This window comes from Megalobrama amblycephala, linkage group LG24 (genome assembly GCF_018812025.1).
Source record: "Megalobrama amblycephala isolate DHTTF-2021 linkage group LG24, ASM1881202v1, whole genome shotgun sequence".
Lineage (NCBI taxonomy): Eukaryota > Metazoa > Chordata > Actinopteri > Cypriniformes > Xenocyprididae > Megalobrama > Megalobrama amblycephala.
Genome location: NC_063067.1, coordinates 10,301,372 through 10,322,919, shown reverse-complemented (window position 1 = coordinate 10,322,919; position 21,548 = coordinate 10,301,372). Strand labels below are relative to the sequence as shown.

At 37.2% G+C, this 21,548-nt stretch overlaps 1 protein-coding gene across 3 annotated transcripts in view; it reads right to left on the bottom strand.

Moving 5' to 3' along the window:
- The window catches only part of nfatc2a (nuclear factor of activated T cells 2a), a 52,502-nt gene that overhangs the window by 10,600 nt on the left and 20,354 nt on the right, over window positions 1-21,548 (bottom strand). For all 3 annotated transcript variants that reach the window (XM_048177602.1, XM_048177601.1, XM_048177600.1), the window contains 4 exons: window positions 14,369-14,509; window positions 4,355-4,410; window positions 4,108-4,240; window positions 3,229-3,957 (listed from right to left, as the gene is read on the bottom strand). In XM_048177602.1, coding sequence (XP_048033559.1) covers window positions 3,229-3,957; window positions 4,108-4,240; window positions 4,355-4,410; window positions 14,369-14,509 — 1,059 coding nt within the window. The remainder of the gene's footprint in view (window positions 1-3,228; window positions 3,958-4,107; window positions 4,241-4,354; window positions 4,411-14,368; window positions 14,510-21,548) is intronic.

The window sequence follows — 21,548 nt, the reverse complement described above, 5'->3', positions numbered from 1 at the left end:
CGGTAAAGCGACTTGTTGCAGGGTTTAAAAAGACATTGTTAAATGTCTTGCTCATGGGAACAATGCCAAAAACCCTTGCCTTACACATTGCAGGATTCTGCAACGTCAGTAAATAACTGTGGCATAACTGAACAGACAACAAATTTGAGTCAGAGTGGTAAAGTAGTAACCACCTCCTAGTTACCATAATTGAGCTTCAGTCACTTTACCACTCCAGTCCAAAAATGTTGCAAGCGAAGTGTGTTGTGTGTGGCCACAGTTAGCCCCCGTTTACAAATCTCAGCATTTTCTGTCTTGCTTTAAGGGGCCTTAATAAGGGAATTCACTAGCAGCTTTACGAGTTTACCAGAGTGGTGTTAAACTCTAATGGGGCTACCAGAAATTCTTGTACTTAAAAAGGGGGGATTCAATAGAAAGGTCCTAAACCAGCATCTTTTTATGGAAACATCAAAGGTTCTAGGTCCAGGGAATCTCATAGTAACTCTCTATTAACATGTCTACAGTTGTGGTGTTGCTGTTTACTCAGGGAAACCCTATTAGACTATGTAGAAGAGAAATTCCATCTTTGGCTCCCGGTCCCATCCGCTTCAGTTTTTCCATCCAACATGGCCCTTTCCCTTTCCTGCGGACTCCCACCCATCACTATCTCGTTCAGATCAGGCTGCCTTTCTGGATAAGTGCAGCAGCTGCAAATATGAGTTCTGTGCTCCAGATTGGCAAGAGCGCGACCTGTGGAAAAAAAGCAAATCCTCTCGCGGGTTCCCCCCACAGTATTGGGGGGCACGGGGCCAAGGGGAAGCCCTGGCCAAGTATAACAAACAAAGAGGCTTTCCCCAGCTCTCCCAGGCAGCCCATTCCACTGTTTGACAATGGGTTGCCATGGCACTTGTTTTGTGAATCATAACACTGTCAACATGTCCAAGAAGTTTTGGAGCTGCTTGGTTTTCTTTTCCTTTTTTTATTTGCAAGGTCAAAAAAGCACCCATTTCCTTGTCAGATACAGGGCATAAAGAACCCCCTGCATGCAAAATAATAAACCACAAGAGAAACTCTGAGCCCCTGAATTCCCAAACCGCCTTACAGAAGTGACACTGGAATCTTACGGCTTCCCTCGCCAGCATTCTGCCGCATCGTGGTTTGGCCATTTTCAAAGTCATTATAAATCGACTTATGTTTTTTTTGACACAATTGAAAAACAAAATAGAGTGTGTGTGTGTGTGTAAGGAAATGTGAGTCCATCTAATTCATTCTAGCTAATTCATTACGGCTTCACTCTTCCTGAGTAATGGAAAGTATATACTCCAAAGCCAGGGGTACAAACTAGATCTTTCGTTCATTCCACTTTATATAATACACAACATTTCTGGTTTCTCATAGTCCTTGGGTCATACGTGTGAAAAAACCTCCCCGAAATTTTAAGACAAGACAAGACAATGAGACAGACTTGACAACCACTCTTCCTGCTATTGTCTGAAAGCAGAAAAAAATGTGCTTGGGGACATTTCTAATGGTACATTAACACGTTGTCAGTCAAAGAATGTGACTGAATGACTCCACTACATTTGGCACATTCCTACAGTCACATATTTTTACGGGCAATCTGACTTCATATGCACATGCATTGATAGATACTTTTGAGCCACAGTGTAGATGACACGAAGTGTAAGAAGCTTTTTTTAACGTTTTCCAACAAGTATGCTTAAAACAGTAAATTCATAAAGAGAAAGTTTACCCAAAAATAATAAAATATTAAAATAGTTTACCTACACTTAAGCCACCCTAGGTGTACAGTATATGACTTTCTTCTTTCAGACGAACACAATCTGAGTTATATTACAAAATATACTGGCTCTTCCAAGCTTTATAATGGGAGTGAATGGGACCATTTTTGAAGCCAAAAAAGTGCATCCATCCATCATAAAAGTAATTCATACGGCTCCAGTGGGTTAATAAAGGCCTTCTGAAGCGAAGAGATGGGTTTTTGTAAGAAAAATATCGATAATTATAACTTTATAAGTGGTGAGAGTAGACGTCTCAAGCAAACAAATAGGGCTGGGCAACAAAATCAAGATATTATATACTCCTCCGATATTTCTCTTTGAAAATTCTCTTTTTTGACTTCTAATTCGTGACCGGTGTTTTGTTTTGCTCTATCCGCTGCTGCTCGTCAGTACGTCATGCATCGGGTCAGAGGTCACTCTTTGAGCGGATCTAGACTTTATAAAGTCTAGAAGTTATAAATATAGATATTTTTCTTACAAAAACCCATCGCTTCGCTTCAGAAGGCCTCTATTAACCCCTGGAGCCGTATGGATTATTATAACTTTTTTGGGCTTCAAAAAAAAAAAAAAAAAAAACTGGTACCATTCACTCCCAGCTTGGAAAAGCCTAGGATGGCTTGAGGTTAGTTCACCCAAAAATGAAAATAATGTCATTTATTACTCACCCTCATGCCGTTCCACACCCGTAAGTCCTTTGTTAATCTTCAGAACACAAATTAAGATATTTTTGTTGAAATTCGATGGCTCAGTGAGGCCTCCATAGCCAGCAATGACATTTCCTCTCTCACAAACTAAAAACATATTTAAATCTGTTCATGTGAGTACAGTGGTTCAATATTAATATTATAAAGCGACGAAAATATTTTTGGTGCGCCAAAAAAACAAAATAACGACTTATTTAGTGATGGCCGATTTCAAAATACTGCTTCATGAAGCTTCAGAGAGTTATGATTCTTCTGTGTCGAATCATGATTCGGATCGTGTGTCAAACCGCCAAACTGCTGAAATCATGTGACTTTGGCGCTCCGAATCGCTGATTCGACACGTTCATTATGCTCTGAAGTCTCCTGAAGCAGTGTTTTGAAATCAGCCATCACTAAATAAGTCGTTATTTTGTTTTTTTGGCGCACCAAAAATATTCTCGTCGCTTTATAATATTAATATTGAACCACTGTACTCACATGAACTGATTTAAATATGTTTTTAGTACATTAATGGATCTTGAGAGAGGAAGTGTCATCGCTCTCTATGCAGGCCTTACGGAGCCGTCAGATTTCAACTAAAATATCTTAATTTGCAATCAGAAGATTAACGAAGGTTTTTTGGGTGAACTAACCCTTTAATTATGGGATAATTTTCATTTTTGAGCGAACTAACCTTTTAAACTACATTTTTACACAATTACGAATGTCTAACCATTAGAACAGGTCAAACTGCAACTACTCACCATCATCAAGGTAGGCCTGATCCAAGTTCTCCTGCTTGACCGTGACTCGTCCAGGAACACTGGTTCTCTGTTCTTCTGCGGAGGAACATCTCTGGGGCTCTACTTGGACAGGAGGTGACCTGTCTTTGGCCACTCTCTGGAGGAAGGGCTGCTGTTGGATGACTGTGGGGTAATTCTGAGGGTTCTGCGGTGCCTGGGCTGGTGCTGGTGAACGGTTGGCCCCTGTAGCTTGGGGACCATGCTGGTTATAGCCCTCACAATAAATGATGTGCTGATGTTCTGGGGGTGGTGGCGCAGGGGGATCTCCTCCTCTGAGCATGTGGTGGTTGGTGGGAGAGAACTGAATGATTGAGGGATGCTGGTTGGAGGGATGTTGGCCACCAAGGTGAGAGGACTGGGCTGGGGAACCCGTGTGGACCAGAACCGAACGATGGGAGTCTGGAATCATAGCGGCTCCCGTCTGAGAGTAAATAGGACTGCTCGACAAGCTTTTTCCAGGACGGGAGTACATTATGGCTTGGCTCTGCTGCTGAAATCGGTGGTCCGGAGGGGAGACACCTAGGCGGGCCTGCTGACAGGGGACGAGGCCAGGCACCAGGCCACTGTCTGGGCTGATGACCCCCCGAGGGTTATAGTACGGCTGGGGAGAAACCCCTAACATTTGCGACATGGAATAACCCATCCGACCAGATTCATATTCATCCACCGGCTCTGTCTTTATAGACGGAACTGGGGAAGTAAAATGAGAAAATGGAAAAGATATTATAAGTAATAATACTCAATATACTATATGCAAACTGAGGAAAAATCTTAAAGGTACAGTATCAAATATTACCCCTACTAGACATACAGGTAGAGGAGCAAAAATACTTCACACACCTGGTAGAGGCGTGTAGGTGAAATGCTGAGGCTGACTGCGCTTCCGTTTCCCATTTATTACGTAGAAGTTGACTTTGGCAGGATGGCAAATGGATGGGTCTCTATATGGAGGCACCTCAATGAACAGCATGCTCTGTGAATGAGAGAATAGTTTTATTGCTGTATCTATAGACCGATTACAAGAAGAGGACTGAATATAGACCTTCAGGAAGTACAGTAATTCATGTAATGTAGGCGCTGGACTTACTGCTTGACTTTTGTCTTTGTCAACTGTGGCTTCCAATTCCCAAATTTGCTGTCCATCTGGAAATAGATGAAATAAAGTTTGTTAATTCAATTTGGTTTGCCTAACTAAAGTTGAGATTGGTTAAGTAAGTTTAACTGCATAGCCATTATGTAATACCCATACCAAAGCTCTCATTTATCAGTAAATAATTGATGTAGGGTTTCTTAATGGCTAATTTAAGACTACCGGAAGAGTGTTTCATCTTTCTTGCTATACACACACACACATATATATATATATATATATATATATACACACACATACATTATATATATATATATATATATATATATATATATATATATATATATATATATACACACACACACACACACACACACACACACACACGTACATACATGCATACATACATAAATTTATATATTAAGGATGCACCGAAATTTCAGCTGCTGAAAATTATAGTGTGTTGCAATTTTAGTGTGTTACTTTCAATAAAGGTGTTGTTATTTTATTTTATTGGCTTGTATTTTTTAAATTTAGTATCATTAAAATTATTACATTTAATTAAAAAAAGTCTAATATTAACACAATAAAAAAAAAAAAAGCTAATCTAAAATAAGAAAGCATTTTTGGTTTCGGTTTTCGGCCAAGTGCATCCAGAATTTTCAGTTTCGGCACATAATTATATATAATTTATCAGAAAACCATCTTGCATCACACTCATGCTTTAAGTCAAACTTCTTCCCTCAGTTGTTTGGGGAAATACAGAATTGGGCAACCGTTCTCACTGGCACTCACTGCTTCTTTCCTTTGTTCATAATGACTCAACTCTGTTTTGACAGGTAAAGTGGGTGATGAGTTGTGGGTTCATCTGTCATATCCATAGGTCATAGGGTACTTACATAATTCCTCGCCTACAGACTGGTTCCCACACTGTAGAGCAAGTGTGGCACAAGTCAATCAAATTTCAAACCAATTCTACCCACAGTTCTATCCCAAACCCACTTCCTCAGACACTGCTGACCTCATGACTGCCAATCTGAGCACGTAGTGTGTTTTGAGTTTGCAATTTTAAGTCAGAGATGTCAGTATGAACTCAAACCTCTCTCACCAACTTTATCCAAGACCAAATGATCTGAATTGTGCATTCCTAATCCCAAGCATCTTTACATAACAGCTGTCTGTTATGTAATTCTGTCTTCCATGTTTGAATTGATACACAACTCCCAAAACCATAGTAATACAAGTAAACAACACATAGCAAAATATATCTTTAAACCAGAACAGAAAATATCATTCCTACTAAATTAGTCATTAAACCAGGAACGATTTTGCTCTGTATCACAGCAGCAGCATGTGGGAAACCCCTCGTTGGGCCGCAAAATGAGAGACGTGTGGCTCAATTGAGTCAGCACTAGCAAGGGGGATTCCACACGCACTGCCAGGACAACGTCTTAAGACTGCTTTATGATCAAACTGCTCCGTTTCACCCGCGACAGGTGATGAGTGCTTCTTCCTTGGCCGTTCTGTTTGTTTGCGGTTTGTTCCAAAGCTCCTTGTTCAGGATCCCATGGGATTGTTTTTTACTTTTTCTTATAATTAGCCTTAGAAGCTTTGAGAGTGGAAGCCCAGCTCGGCATACAGAGCAAAATCAGCAAGAGCCAACAAAACTCCAGCCAAAGACAGCTGTCTCCCATTTCAGAGGGATTTCAGAGTCATAAAGCTCCAAAACGCTCCGTCAGGATAAGAAACCCTCCACAACAAAAATCAATGCTTGTTTTTCTGTTTCTTACTTTTAGAGTAAAAATGCAGTAGGCAGTCACACACAGTGGCCCTAAAAAGTATATGGACTTTGAAGCCACTCTTAAAAATGAACATATGAATGGCATTGCATTATATATATATATATAAAAAAAAAATCATCTGAAATTTTGAATACTGTTATAATTTAAAGCCCAACGGACTTCTTTTTATGAAATGTTTTAAATGTTTTGGTTTGACATTGTTATCTATTGCAATGACATCTAACACAAAGGCGAAGTATGTAATTTCTGCAGCAGTGGCATAACAGAATAGCAAAAATAATAGCTAAATAAATTTTAAAATAAATAAATAAAATGATAAATAAAAGAAAATTAGAACAAAATCATAGTAGCATTAAAAGCAGAGCAGTCCAGACAAAAATATGCTTAATAACTAGAGATTATAAAATAATAATAATAATAATACATAAATAAATATAATATGCAGATACCGCAAAAATAGCTCTTAAAGTGACAGCAACCTAATATTTTAAAAGCACAATATGTAAATTTTTACCATTAGAGGTCGCAACAAAGGTGTAGCTTGTTGACGCCGAGATTGAGCGCGGAATCATCGGAGAGGTTGTCTTCACCTCACAGCCGGTGGAAAAGAATCGGGATGGGACTCATCATGTTCATGGATGAGATTATTAACATTAATGTAGAATGAAGCCGAACAGGGCCGAGTGCTGTGAGAGCTGAACAAGGCCGCTGGAATGATTGCTAATGAGAGACGAGTGCAACTCACGTCTTGAGAGTGGCTTTTATTTTGCCACAGTCACCACTTCCACTTCTTCCGGTCAAGCATATGTGGGGTAAAGCAGCGCTGTTTATCATATTAGCTACATTTGAGTAAGTTGTTATAATGCTACTCTGTGCATTCGCTCAGTGGCTGCTATGAGACACTTGTTGCATGCTGCTGTAAGCTAGATCAATATTAGGCATGGTAAAACATGGCACTCACTGTAAATCAAGAAAACGACATTTAAACAATAAGACTTACTGTGTTGAGCTGTATAACATGATTAGTTTTCTGTCGATGAATGTATCCAAACAGTTGCTCACCTGTCTAATAAAACATTATATATTAAAGCGTCTGGTGTTTCCATGGTTTCTACAAAATAAAACTGGAAATCGAGGGTAACGCGGGTATGATGTCATTGATAGGCAACACATGGACACGTGTCTGGGTTAAAATTGCTTATTTGTCTGGATTTAAACATTCTTGGAAATATTTGGGATAATGCAAGTACACAAGTCAGCAAAATATATAACATTGTTCTAGTGGTTTTTGGATATTTAAATACAAAAATCTTACTAATTGTGCCTTTAATGTTAAAAGTAAGTTGTTTCAAAATCGCCCATCACTAGATATTGTTGAAAAGTAGTTATTTTGGGGGTTTTTTTAGTGCACAAAAAGTATTCTCGTCACTTTATAATATTAAAGGTGCCCTAGAATTAAATATTGAATTTATATTGGCATAGTTGAATAACAAGAGTTCAGTACATGGAAAAGACATACATTGAGTTTCAAACTCCATTGTTTCCTCCTTTTATATAAATCTCATTTGTTTAAAAGACCTCCGAAGAACAGGCGAATCTCAACATAACACAGACTGTTACGTAACATTTTGTAATTCCATTTTGAGGGTTATATTAGCTGTGTGAACTTTGTGTTTGCTGTTTAAGGCAAGCGCGAGCTCCGGGGGATGGGGAGCACGAGATTTAAAGGGGCCACAACCTATATATCAGTGCATAGTTAATGATGCCCCAAAATAGGCAGTTAAAAAAATTAATTAAAAAAAATCTATGGGGTATTTTGAGCTGAAACTTCACAGACACATTCAGGGGACACCTTAGACTTATATTACAACTTTTAAAAAGAAGTTCTAGGGCACCTTTAAGGTTGAACCACTATAGTGACATGAATTGTTTTAAATACGTCTTTAGTATTTTTCTGGGCATTGAAAGAGTTAATTATCTTGCTGTCAATGGAGGCCTCACTGAGCCATCGCACATCAAAAAATATCTTAATTTGTGTTCGGAAGATGAACTAAGGTCTTACTGGGTGTAGAATGACATGAGGGTGAGTAATAAATTACATCATTTTTATTTTTGGGTGAACTAACCCTTTAACATTAAAACAATTACACATATGACCTTTAAGTGTTCAAATACTTTGCTTGTGAGCACACTGTATATTTAGAAAGAGGGAATGTGTTAGTTACAGAGAAATAGGGTGTTAGACAGAAAGAAACCCCTTGAAAAAAAATCTAAATGTTACCTAAAAGAGCACTTGATGAGTCACAGCTCTTTTCTGATAGACTAAACACATTAGCCTCAACCAGGCAAGCACACCTAATAGATCAATAAACAGAACTTTGCATTCTACCAAAACAAACAAAACCTAGACGACACTTTGCGTACATCAATAAAACAGAATGTAAACAGCAGTAGAGAACACAATGGGTGGAAAAAAAAACAAAGTAAAAAAAAAAAAGCAACGGGAATTTTGAAGGTTGAAGGAGCACTTTCTAATCACACAGCTGTGACTGGATTTTATTTGCAGGCAAAACTGCCGAGTGCCACCTGTCCGAGGCAAAAAGCGGCATCAATAAGAGCAAGTAGTCATAGCACACACACACACAATCCATCTGCTGCTTAGCATGCATGAAAGAGCACAGTGTGTGGGAGTGCCATAACAATGACACCTGCAGGCAAAAGGCTCTGCCACCAACACCACAACAACCTCTAAAGACATATTTGACACACTAAACTCACTTCTTGTAAGTCTGTTGACTTTCTAGTCTTTAAAGACATCAAGATCTGATTCAAATCAATATAGAATGGCTTTTGCAACCCATTTTACTTTCATAATGTGATGCATTTTCCAAACGCAACAGGATATTCAGTGAGGAAACACTGTAAAAACACTGTAACACCCCCCCTCTAAGCCAGTTATTTATATATTTTGCTGTAGTGTGTCAGTAGGACATATCAGTTTACATTTCCAAACATTCATTTTGCTATTAATTGTAATAATCCAGTGAGATTTTTGAATACACAAGGAGTCTGACAACAGCTGGTGGAGATCTGATCTCACCATCATCGAATCTGTCTGTGATTACATGAAGAAACAGATGAAACTGAGACAAACTAAATCCAGAAGAACGGTGCCCGTGTCTCCAAGATGCTTGAAGAAACCGACCTAAATAGTGTCATAAATAGATTTTATTTATCAATTAACTTCTATTAACTAAATCAAATCAATATGTGGTGTGACCACCCTTTGTGTTTAAAACAGCTTTTGTCCAGGTACACTTGAGCATCTTTTCTCAGGTAGCTTTGCAGGAAGGTTTCTTCAAGTGTCTTGGAGACACACCACAGTTCTTCTGGATTTAGTTTGTCTCAGTTTCATCTGTTTCTTCATGTAATCACAGACAGATTTCCGTGTAGAGCACCAGCTGTTGTCAGACTCCTTGTGCATACAAAAATCTCACTGGATTATTAAAAGTAATGGCAAAATGAAAGTTTGGAAATGTAAACTTACTTCCTACTGACACACTACAGCAAAATATATAAACAACTGGCTTAAAACCTTTTTTGCAGGGTGAAAATACTGACGTGTCTAAGACTTTTGCACAGTACTGTATATTAAAATTGTTATTATAAATTGCTCTTTTATTGATGAAAATGAATAGATAAACAAGACATTTCTTTGTAAATAGATGGGTAATGGTTAACGTATGAACAGTTGGGATACATTTGTAGAGATATGATAGATGATATGATATGAATTCACGGCCGAAATATGATTCGCTACTGCGGATTTTAGAGATCATTTTATTGGACAGAAATTGTATACGTTACTAGAGACGACTGATGTATCGGCCAGCGATATTTATCGGACGATTTTTGATCAATTTAAAACCATCAGCATATCGGCTACAGCATGAAAAAGGCTGATATAAAAAACCGATGGTTTATTAATTACAGTAACTGCATAAAGGCACGGAGCTGTATAATGCCTGTTGCATAATTCAATGCTTTTCTCTAGGTAAAATAATTAAAAACTTGTTAAAACAAAATGAAATCTGTACAAAATACAGCAGGGATCATCAATAAGGGCTACCAGCATGAATGAAGCTCGGGATAACTGAAGGAACTGTCACTGTCCCGATCAGGTCAGTGCTTTATCTTCACTAAAGTTTAAAGCACAAGAAGGCGTAAAAGAGAACTCAATTCTACACAGTGTGTGAGAAGTTGGGTGTGCACACATCCAAAGCACGCAAATACTGATTTCACTTCTTCTAATTCACACAAAATTATAACAAAATGGCTGTCTTGGCAAGTATCCTTGTAAAAATAGTCGATTATGTCTTAAATGGATGTAAACAGCTGAGAAAACGCTTGTGTAACAGTATATTGGATCCGTGCAGCTCTTAAAGTGACAGCAGCCTAATATTCCTGCTGCGCAGCTGTCTGCGTTTTAATGTCAAACAACAAAAGACAAAAATAAAAATCACTCACTACTCTTGACAAATGTACAGTGAAGAATGTTCAGTGTTATTTTATGCTTGTTTACTATATTTTTGTACCTGAAAACTACTGTTAAACGAACCTAAAAAGCAGTGTTTATTTCATATGTATTTTTTGCTTTCATTTATGTATTTATGTTGACCTGTTGAATGTTAAATGGCTCCAATACATGTTCAATTTATTTGATGATGCAGCAATAAACTAGCTTGTATACCTTAATGCATGCGTTTTTGAAATTTGCTAATTTAAAACAAATATCGGTGTTGGCCAATAGTTGTACGTTAAAATCTGTTTTGGTATTGGCCAAAAAAATCCTATTGTGAATCCCTAATAATTACTGTTGGTTCATTTCACAGGAAGAGAAAGACTTTACTGCATGTTTTGTCAACTTTTAAGAGTATACTGGCATCAAAGACATGAACTTAAAAGCCAAAAAACTCCCATTTTAAATTCATGTGAAATTGAATGTGGACGATAAGTAAAAATAATAATGAAAATAGAGAAAGACAGTAAATCGATCTGATAATGACACTGAAACTGTAACCAGGTAAGAATCTACATAGATGAGCCGCTGTACTGTTTGTACATAAAGCTGACACTGTATTCAGATCCGAAATCTAAAACTTCATGCAAATGTGAGAGAAACAGATTAGAAAAGGTCACAATTCAAATGAAAGCCTAATGGCCGTTTGCAGTCCACTGTCATTCATAAAGTTCACTGATGAGTTTGTGTGTGTATCTGCAATTATGTAGTTTTATCAGTTGTTTAGTTCAACTACTTTATTCTGTTAGTTTCAGATAAAACAATGACTCATGAATATGAAAATAGAATGAGAAAATGTTGTCCATAATGTTTGATCAAATATGGCAGATAAAAGAGCAAGTACATGTTTGTCACTGAACACAAAGACAACACACTCTTCAACAAAAGCGCCACCCGCACGCTGAAACTATAACAAAGAAAGGACAGTGAAGCTCTGCCTCTTATATCCAAAATAATGCAAATTGTTGATGGTAAATTGTCGGCGTAGTTAACCTCTCAGTGTGACTCACATAAAAGAAACAATAAACACAAAAACAGGTTCCATATAAAAGCGATAGTAGAGATGAAAACAAAAAGTGTTTAGCATGGAAAGAAAATGTCGAGCCTGATATTAAAAACACTGTCCTTTGGACTTTTTGTTAGCTTTAAGGTCATCTATATACTAGTGTACTCCCAAACATTGACAAACAGTCTTTCTTTTGGAGGTAAATACAAGCTTTTGTTCAATAAAAAATAAATTGCCGTTCACAGGTCTCTGATGTAAACTAAAGACTATTAGCCATATATTTTAGCTTGTTTGATTCTGAAAATTATTGGCTGATTTGATAACACTTTTAGTTAAAGGATTAGTTCATTTCAGAATTAAAATGTCCTTATTATTTACTCACCCCCATGTCAACTAAGATGTTCATGTCTTTCTTTCTTCATTTGAAAAGAAATGAAGGTTTTTGAGAAAAACATTCCAGGATTTTTCTCCATATGGTGGACTATGTAAAAAATAAAAAAAAATAAAAAAAAAAAAAAAAAAATAATATACTTTTTAACCACAAATGCTCATCTTGCACTGCTCTGTGATTCACCACGCATTACGTAATCACGTTGGAAAGGTCACACGTCTGAGTAAGTGGAAGTACAGATCCAGTGTTTACAAAGCGAACGTGCAAAGACTAAACGCCCTTTAAAAAAAAAAAGTAAAACAAAGATGTCGGACAATTTTGAAGTTGGAGGAGAAAATAACTTCGCAGAGCTAGTGCAAGACGAGCATTTGTGGTTAAAAAGTATATACATTTTTATTTATTTTTTTAGGAAATGACCAATCGTTTCGCTAGAGAAGACCCTTTTTCCTCATCTGGGATCATGTAGAGCTCTTTGAAGCTGCACTGAAACTGTAATTTAGACCTTCAACCTGTTGATCCCCAGTGAAGTCCACTATATGGAGAAAAATCCTGGAATTATTTCCTCAAAAAACGTAATTTCTTTTTGACTGAAGAAAGAAAGAAAAACATTTTGGATGACATGGGGGTGGGTATTATCAGGAAATTTTAATTCTGAAGTGAACTAATCCTTTAAGACAGTATTACACACTTCTGAGCTTTTATATATATATATATATATATATATATATATATATATATATATATATATATATATATATATATATATATATATATATATATATATATATATATATATATATATATATATATATATATATATATATACACAGTACAGTCCAAAAGTTTGGAACCACTAAGATTTTTAATGTTTTTAAAAGAAGTTTCGTCTGCTCACCAAGGCTACATTTATTTAATTTAAAATACAGTAAAAAACAGTAATATTGTGAAATATTATTACAATTTAAAATAACTGTGTACTATTTAAATATATTTGACAAAGTAATTTATTCCTGTGATGCAAAGCTGAATTTTCAGCATCGTTACTCCAGTCTTCAGTGTCACATGATCCTTCAGAAATCATTCTAATATGCCGATTTGCTGCTCAAGAAACATTTATGATTATTTTCAATGTTGAAAACAGTTGTGTACTTTTTTTTTTTTTTTCAGGATTCCTTGATGAATAGAAAGTTCAAAAGAACAGCATTTATCTGAAATACAAAGCTTCTGTAGCATTATACACTACCGTTCAAAAGTTTGGGGTCAGTAAGAATTTTTATTTTTATTTTTTTGAAAAGAAATTAAAGAAATGAATACTTTTATTCAGCAAGGATGCATTAAATCAATCAAAAGTGGCAGTAAAGACATTTATAATGTTACAAAAGATTAGATTTCAGATAAACACTGTTCTTTTGAACTTTCTATTCATCAAATAATCCTGAAAAAAAATATTGTACACAAATATTTTGTACAATTGTACACATTAAATGTTTCTTGAGCAGCAGATCAGCATATTAGAATGATTTCTGAAGGATCATGTGACACTGAAGACTGGAGTAACGATGCTGAAAATTCAGCTTTGCCATCACAGGAATAAATTACTTTGTGAAATATATTCAAATAGAAAACAGTTATTTTAAATTGTAATAATATTTCACAATATTACTGTTTTTTACTGTATTTTTAATTAAATAAATGTAGCCTTGGTGAGCAGACGAAACTTCTTTTAAAAACATTAAAAATCTTAGTGGTTCCAAACTTTTGGACTGTACTGTATATATATAGAATCCTTCAGTTTAATATTTAATAGAAATTCTAAAATTTTAAAGAGGTGAAACCATTTTTAAAAAGATCTTTAATACATTTGCTGAATAAAATTGTTCCCTAGTAACATTAAAAACATGACAGTCCAGTAAAATATGCTTAATAGTAAGTCAAAGTAAAAAAAATTAAAATAATCAAAATATACAGATACAACAGAAATGGTGAAAGTACAATGCCAGCAGTATGTACTAAAACGAGGCATTAGTCTAATTAAAATGACCTTATTTCTTCAACGAACTACAAACATTCAGCATATTCAGTAATTTTCAACTTCCTGTTTCTATACATAATATGTGAACACAGGAAGGAAATAGGGAAGGAAGTATTTTTCCAAATCATACCTCAAACTACACAGAAAATGTGAAAAATGTACAAATATACTAGGGCAGAATGTCAATCTTTCAGCACTTACCATGAGTCTTCTCCATGAAGATCACCTTCGAATCTGCGCTGAAGTTCTGGCCGGTGAGAATCATCTGCTGGCCTCCAAGAACCGAACAAGCATCCATGTCCTGCTTCTCTACCATGGGCAGCTCGTGGGCAGACCTCTGGGCTATAGAGTCAAACAGGGAGAAAATAGAAAATGTAAATGTTTGGTTTGAACCCTAGTAAGAGTAGCCCACGAACTGGAGAGTTACTGAGACGTCCTATTGCAATTGTCCCCTTGAGCGAGCCACTTAACCCCAGCTTGCTCCACGACTTATTGATTCTGCAATCAATAAGTCACTTTGGATGAAAAACTGTCACTAACACTAAAATGCTTCCCAAAAAGACACTTAACCTCAGCCCTACATTGAAGTTGCCTACTAAATTATTTAAGTAACAGTTAATAATAATAATAATAAATAATCCTAAACTATGATTTTAGCATGCAAATCATACAACAGATTATGAAGATATCATAATTTAGCTCCAGAAATTAATGAAATTTTTATTTGCATTGGAATTAAGAGGCTTTTATCTAGGAAAATTAGGAGAATTTGCTTCAGTCAAATTGACATTAAGCCATGTAAACAAAAAGGCAGGATGATCCAGCATATTAAAAGCCCTCTTTATTTACTCTAGGCTGAATGAGTATTAAATCCTGTATTACAAGATGATAAAGGCTGTCATCACGATATTAAGGACATGAACTCATGAAACTTATCAGTGATTTAATATCCGCTACAGCAACTGTGATTAAGACAAATACGAGTGACCTTTGGACAGATGTGTGGAGCGCTGTAATCTGAATTCACCAAGCGTTCGCTACCTGAGAACAAGGTGAAGTACATCTGTAAATACAGCAATGATAGATTTAACTTCCTAATACAGAAACAGGGGGTTGGGGAGTTTATCAGGATCGTTTTAAATTCATTCCTCTTTTGGTCCGTTAACCCTGGTTTGCATCAAATGAAACCTAACCGAGGAGGAAGCAGAGCAACCAGACAGAGAGGCAGAATTACATGCAAGACAAAGCCACCCGATATCTGATAAGAGCATGGCAAATATTCACATATACTTGAACCTAAACAGATATTACAACATTCAGTCGCTAAAACTGTTGAAAGAAATTAAGAAATTAAGAAAGTCAATAAGGTCAATTTTTTTATCATTAAGTACACTCCACCAGCTAAAATTTACTTTAATGCGTCCTATTATGCTTTTTTACATTTTTAAATTTCTTTAGTGTGTAATGTTGCTGTTTGAGCATGAAAAAGGTCTGCAGGGTTACAAAGCACAAAGTCCCTCCAGCGGGAGTTATTCTCTATATCAGTGTCACTGTTTCTGAACTCCCTGAAACGCCTGATTGTAGTCTTGAGTTTTCTTCCAGGAACGAACACGTCACAATATTCCTCATTTAAATAATTCCCACCCAAGACATATGCAAAATAACGGGGCGGGGCCTGGTTGAGTTAAATAGTAGTGTTGAAACTTGCGGTTATGGTGAGGGGCGGGACATTTCCCAAACACGCTCAAAGTGCTTGACAAATCACAACACACTGTTCCAGCCAACCAATCAGAGCACATAGTGCTTTTCAGGAGGAGGGGCTACAAAGAGACAGGAACTAAACATGGGGGAAAAAAACAATATGGGAAAAATAATGTTTTTTTAGGGCTGTCAATATTATTTTTTGTGTAATTGTTAAAAATATTTAAAGTCCCTGTAAAGTCAATTCTGAGAATTCTTTCTAAACACTTTATAAATGTTACAAATGTATTGCTGAAACACATTACAAAGTCTGTGAATTGTGTAATGCTTAATTGTGAAGTTAGAGCGTTAAAGGTCCCGTTCTTCGTGATCCCATGTTTCAAACTTTAGTTAGTGTGTAATGTTGTTGTTAGAGTATAAATAAAATCTGTAAAATTTTAAAGCTCAAAGTTCAATGCCAAGCGAGATATTTTATTTAACAGAAGTCGCCTACATCGAACGGCCAGTTTGGACTACATCCCTCTACTTCCTTCTTTAATGACGTCACTAAAACAGTTTTTTGACTAACCTCCGCCCACAGGAATACACAAAAAAGGGGGCGTGGTCTTGTTGCGCTCCCACGGAGAATAGCAAGAGTTGCGTTTGTAGAGTGTGTTTATCGCCATGTCGTCGAAACGCTGTTATTTTCATCCCGCAGTCCAATCACCTTTGTTTGGCCTTCCCAGGGATGCTGTACTTAGAGATCAATGGTTACAATTTATGTTTAACTCGGTTCCCGAAAATTATAATCCACATGTAAAACTATGTGCAGCACATTTTGCTGAGGACAGCTTCCTCAATCTCAATCAGTTTAATGCCGGATTCGCACAAAGATTATTCTTGAAAGATGGAGCAGAAGCTGCTGTCGAATCACAACACAGGAACCGCTGGCACAATCAGAACTCGTTACGTATTTCTGAAGGAGGGACTTCATAGAACAAGGAAGTCATCAGACCGTTTTTATGACAGTGGAAACACCGGTATACAGATAAGTAAATTATGTGAAAAATACTGTTTTTTTACACGCGAAACATGAACACATGTTATATTGCACACTAAACACAATCAAAGCTTCAAAAAACAGTTTTTCACCAAGTCTCTGCTCAGGATTTTTTGGGCGGAGCTATAACGGGGGTCTGATGACGCACATCGTCCACCGAGCATAGCTCCTCCCCTAACACTATATAACTGTCGATGACGCACCGAGCGTGGCGCCGCCTCTAACGCTACAGCGGTTCACTCGCTCAATCTCGAGTGTCATTACCGTCATACAGCTCTTTGCATATTTAGCTAGTAATGCCTTCGTCACGCAAATGCATATTACATGGTTGTTATAATATAGACCTCTTTAGAGCAGACGTCACAATTACGTCACTTGCAGCTGCGCGCGCATAGTGGTTGCAGAAAAATAGCGGTAGCAATTGGAGGAAACTGTGCAAAATCCACAGAATAAGAGAAAAACGTTTTGTTGTGCCTCTGGATGTTGGAATCGGAATGCAAAAAAATATAGTCTTCATTTTTAAAGAAAACCATCGTTGAAAACGTCCTTTGAAGCTAAATGGAGACGTTTCACAGACTGGACTGATGACACCTGCAAGGATTAGTCTACTATTAAAGCAGGAATTTGATGTAAACAGTAAGTCTACATATTATTACAATATTCACATATGCAGTTCAGAGGACATACATACATAGCAGTTACAGCATGAAATAATATTTAAACCTATAACATTTTACATAGATAACTTTTAAACATAGTCTATAAAATTTTTATTTCACAATTCTGACTTTTTTTCTTGCATTTGCGTGTTTATGACTCCCAGTTCGGCCATTATAACTCGCAATTGTGAGTTTATTTCACAATTCTGAGGGGGAAAAAGTCAGAATTGCGGGATAAATTGCAATTCAGAAAACGAGTATAACGAGCATATCTCACAATTCTGTTTTTCTTTGTAAGAAATGTGAGATATAAACTCAGGTTTGCGAGAAATAAAAGTCAGAATTGTGAGATATAAACTCGAAATTAACTTTTTTTTATTCTTTTATTTCGTGGCTTCCATAGACTACTACTGCTCAACTGTCATTTTCTGCAACCAGGTAGGCTCCGCCCACAAAAAACGTCATCGCTGTTTGCAAACACCAAATTGGTCTATACAATATGCTCGGTCTCCTTATTTAAATTTCCTAAAACGATGATATGAAGGATTCTAAAGTGATCGTTCTACACCGGATAATTTTACAAACTTTCATCAGACAGCTGGGATTCACAGATAATCCGCTGTTTTTGGCGAAATGCGACTGAACAGACCTCGGCCCCCCCTCCTGCCTCGGCCTTCTTACCGTCCCGACGATAACCGATGATATATGGGGCCGGACAGAGTCTCTCCCGTCCCGGCCTTCATCCTCCCGTCTCGCGGCACCGTCATTTGTCGACTCGACAACAGTCCGGCAGTACGTGCCCAATGAGTGTAAGTTGTCGTGTGTTCTTATGTTATAATTAGTAGGTAGTCCACAGTAACTCTACTAAAAAGTGCAACCCTCCAACGTGATTCTTTTGTTTATATGCATCAGTATGTTTGACTCATTAGACAAGCAAGTTGAGACGGCAGCTCTCGCGAGTGGGTGTGGTTTCAGCGCCGACAGCGGACACGCCCCCAGCGTTTGAGAGCAGAGAGCGCTGCCTATTTTTTCCATAGACTGTAAAAAGATTTTTTCGAGATTTTGATAACTTATTTCATTTACTTGAAGATTTTTTTAATCATTCAAATTTGGCTGGGTGGTTAATAACACATTTTTCTGTGGTGTGACAAACTCAGAATGTAACGGATGGTTAACTTAAAGGAGAGTTTTCATCGATCCATTTGTATCAAGCTTCCTTAAGGGACTTTTATTTTGGTAAGCGACTTGATGCGCGACCTATGCGCGTGACATTTGGACCGTATAAAGTGGGGCCCATTTCCGCCAGGTGTATGTGTGTGTGTGTGTGTACGCTGATTGAAGGACGCAGCTTGCCGTTTCTCTCCTATTGTATTTTGTGCATCCCACTAGAGGGTTATAAGGTAAACGAGTTTATTTTCTTCTGTTGTGTAACTGTATTGTTTTATGTTGGGTTTGTGTAAGAGTTATAGTGTTTGTTTGTTTTTGTTTTTTGTTTATTTGCTGTAGCTCTTACGGTGTCTACATGAGTGTCACGAATAAAACGTTAATGGAAACATCAGTTTAAGGAGCATCTGACCATCATTCCAGTGGGGTAGCAACAGTAAGAGCTTGGCCATTCGTCGTTGAAATCTGCTGCATTAATGACCGGTGTCCACGATGATGGGTCTTTAAGGAGTGTTCACGGGCAGCGGATTGATTTCTGATGGTCAACTGATGATCGTTTACGGTTAACTACGGCTGAAAAGGAGGATTAAACGACACGTTACGGACTGTGAAACTCTGTGTTCTTCTTCAGGTGACATTTATTGTTCGACACACATCTACAACAGCAAACGGACATCAAGGGGAAACGTTTAATCAACGAAAGACGTTCGCCTTTAAGGTTAAAATAAGGGTTTATGCACCTTCAGTGACTTTAATAGAAATTGTGAAAACGTTTGTTGTGTTTGAATAAGATATTTATACAGGTGTTTTAAGAAATCTTTCTAAAAAGGAAAAAGGGGTATTTTTAAATTTACTGTTGATGCAAATATTGAGGCTATAAATATTGATGATTTATTCTTTAGGAATTTAAATATTTTTTAACTGTGTTGGATATATATTGTATAGTCGTGCATTAATCTGATAATTTTAAAATGACAGAGTTAAATTGTTCTTTTGATAATGTTGAATGTGAAAGGCAGATTAACAGTCTCCAACATGATATTGAAACCCTTAACAATGAGTATCAAACATCAACAGATGGCATAGACCGACAACAGATAATAGAGACTATTGAGGCTAAAGAACGAACTTTGAGTGAACTTAAAGGTAAATTACAAGGAGATTTAGGAGAGACTCAGGGTCCTCGACGTTCTGTTCGTCCAAAAAATCCTACTGAGAAAATGCTTGCATTTCAAAGAGATGAAATTCAAAAGAAAGAAAGAAAGCTTATCTCCCTGTATGAAAAATGGAAAACGTTAGCACGCAGTTCCAGAGATCAACTCAAGTCTGATATTACTGAGAGCCAGTTAGCATTTCTTATTGATACCCTAGAAGAGGGAAAGGAGAACATCATGCATCTCTATGTTGAAATTAGAGACCATGTTACACCATCTACTGAATTAAGACGCCGTATCGATGCTTGTGAGGCAGTGACAACAGATATAATTAAAGTTGCTTATGAAAGAATATCAGGCATTGATGAATTTGATGCAGTTCAAGTAAAACATCGCTTAAAAGAGCTTCTTGAATCTAGCTATGCTCATTCTATTTATGGCTCCACTGTTTCCCGAATGAGTCACAAGTCCTCTGCCCAGTTAAGCCATCGTACTGCATCCTCATGTGTCGCTTCAAAACAGGCTGAAGCAGCCGCAGAACTGGCAGCAAGGGAAGTGGAGTATAAAATACTAATGGAGGAAACTAAACAGAAGGAGAAAATTCAAGAATTAAAAGACAAACAAGAGAGAGACTTGAATGCTCAAAGGCGTGAACTAGAGAAATTACAGGCCGAAAAGGATTTAAAGGTAGCTCAGGCAAGGTTTGAGGCCTACAATCGTATGGCAGCTCAAGAAGTTGATGATCCTTCAACAAATTGTATTATTGGAGAACAGTATTGTTTGCCTCTAAGCACTTCTATCCAACCTGCTAATGAAACATCTCCATCTCAAAACGAACTGCCTTCTCTTGTGCAAGCTCTGCAAGACAGTATAAATTTGAACAGACTGCCAGCTCCAGAGCCCTTTGTGTTTAATGGTGATCCCATTCACTATGTTGAGTGGAAGGCTTCCTTTATGTCATTGATTGATAAAAAGAGTGTATCTGCTGCTGACAAACTCTACTATCTGAAAAGGTATGTTGGTGGATCGGCACGCAAGACCTTGGATGGAACGTTTTTCAGGAGTGATGTTGATGCTTATAAGGATGCTTGGAGTAGATTAGATCAAAGGTATGGTCAACCATTTGTAATACAACGTGCCTTTCGACAGAAACTTTCAAACTGGCCAAAAATTAATTCAAAGGATGCTGTGGGACTGAGAGAATTTTCGGATTTTCTTAATGCCTGTCAAGATGCCATGCCTCATGTTGCAAGTCTACAAATTTTAAACGATTGTGAGGAAAACCAAAGGTTGGTTCAAAAACTACCTGGGTGGGCTGCTTCACGTTGGAATCGACAAGTGACGCAAACCTTGAGAGACAATAAGGATTTTCCTGATTTTAAGACCTTTGCAGCATTTGTTTCATTAGAGGCAGAGATTGGTTGTAATCCAGTCACGTCATCTTATGCTCTCAGCTTTGCATCTGCTGATAAACACAATTTGAGAGAAACAAGAAGTAAAGTCACTGTCCTCAATACTCAGACCATATTGGGGTCTGAAAGGCCAAAGACCGCAGAGAAAAATGTAAAGCCTCCCTGTATATTTTGTCAGGATCCTAAGCATCAGCTTCGTGATTGTTCCAAATTGATGATCAACACATTAGCAGAACGAAGGGTATTTGTAAA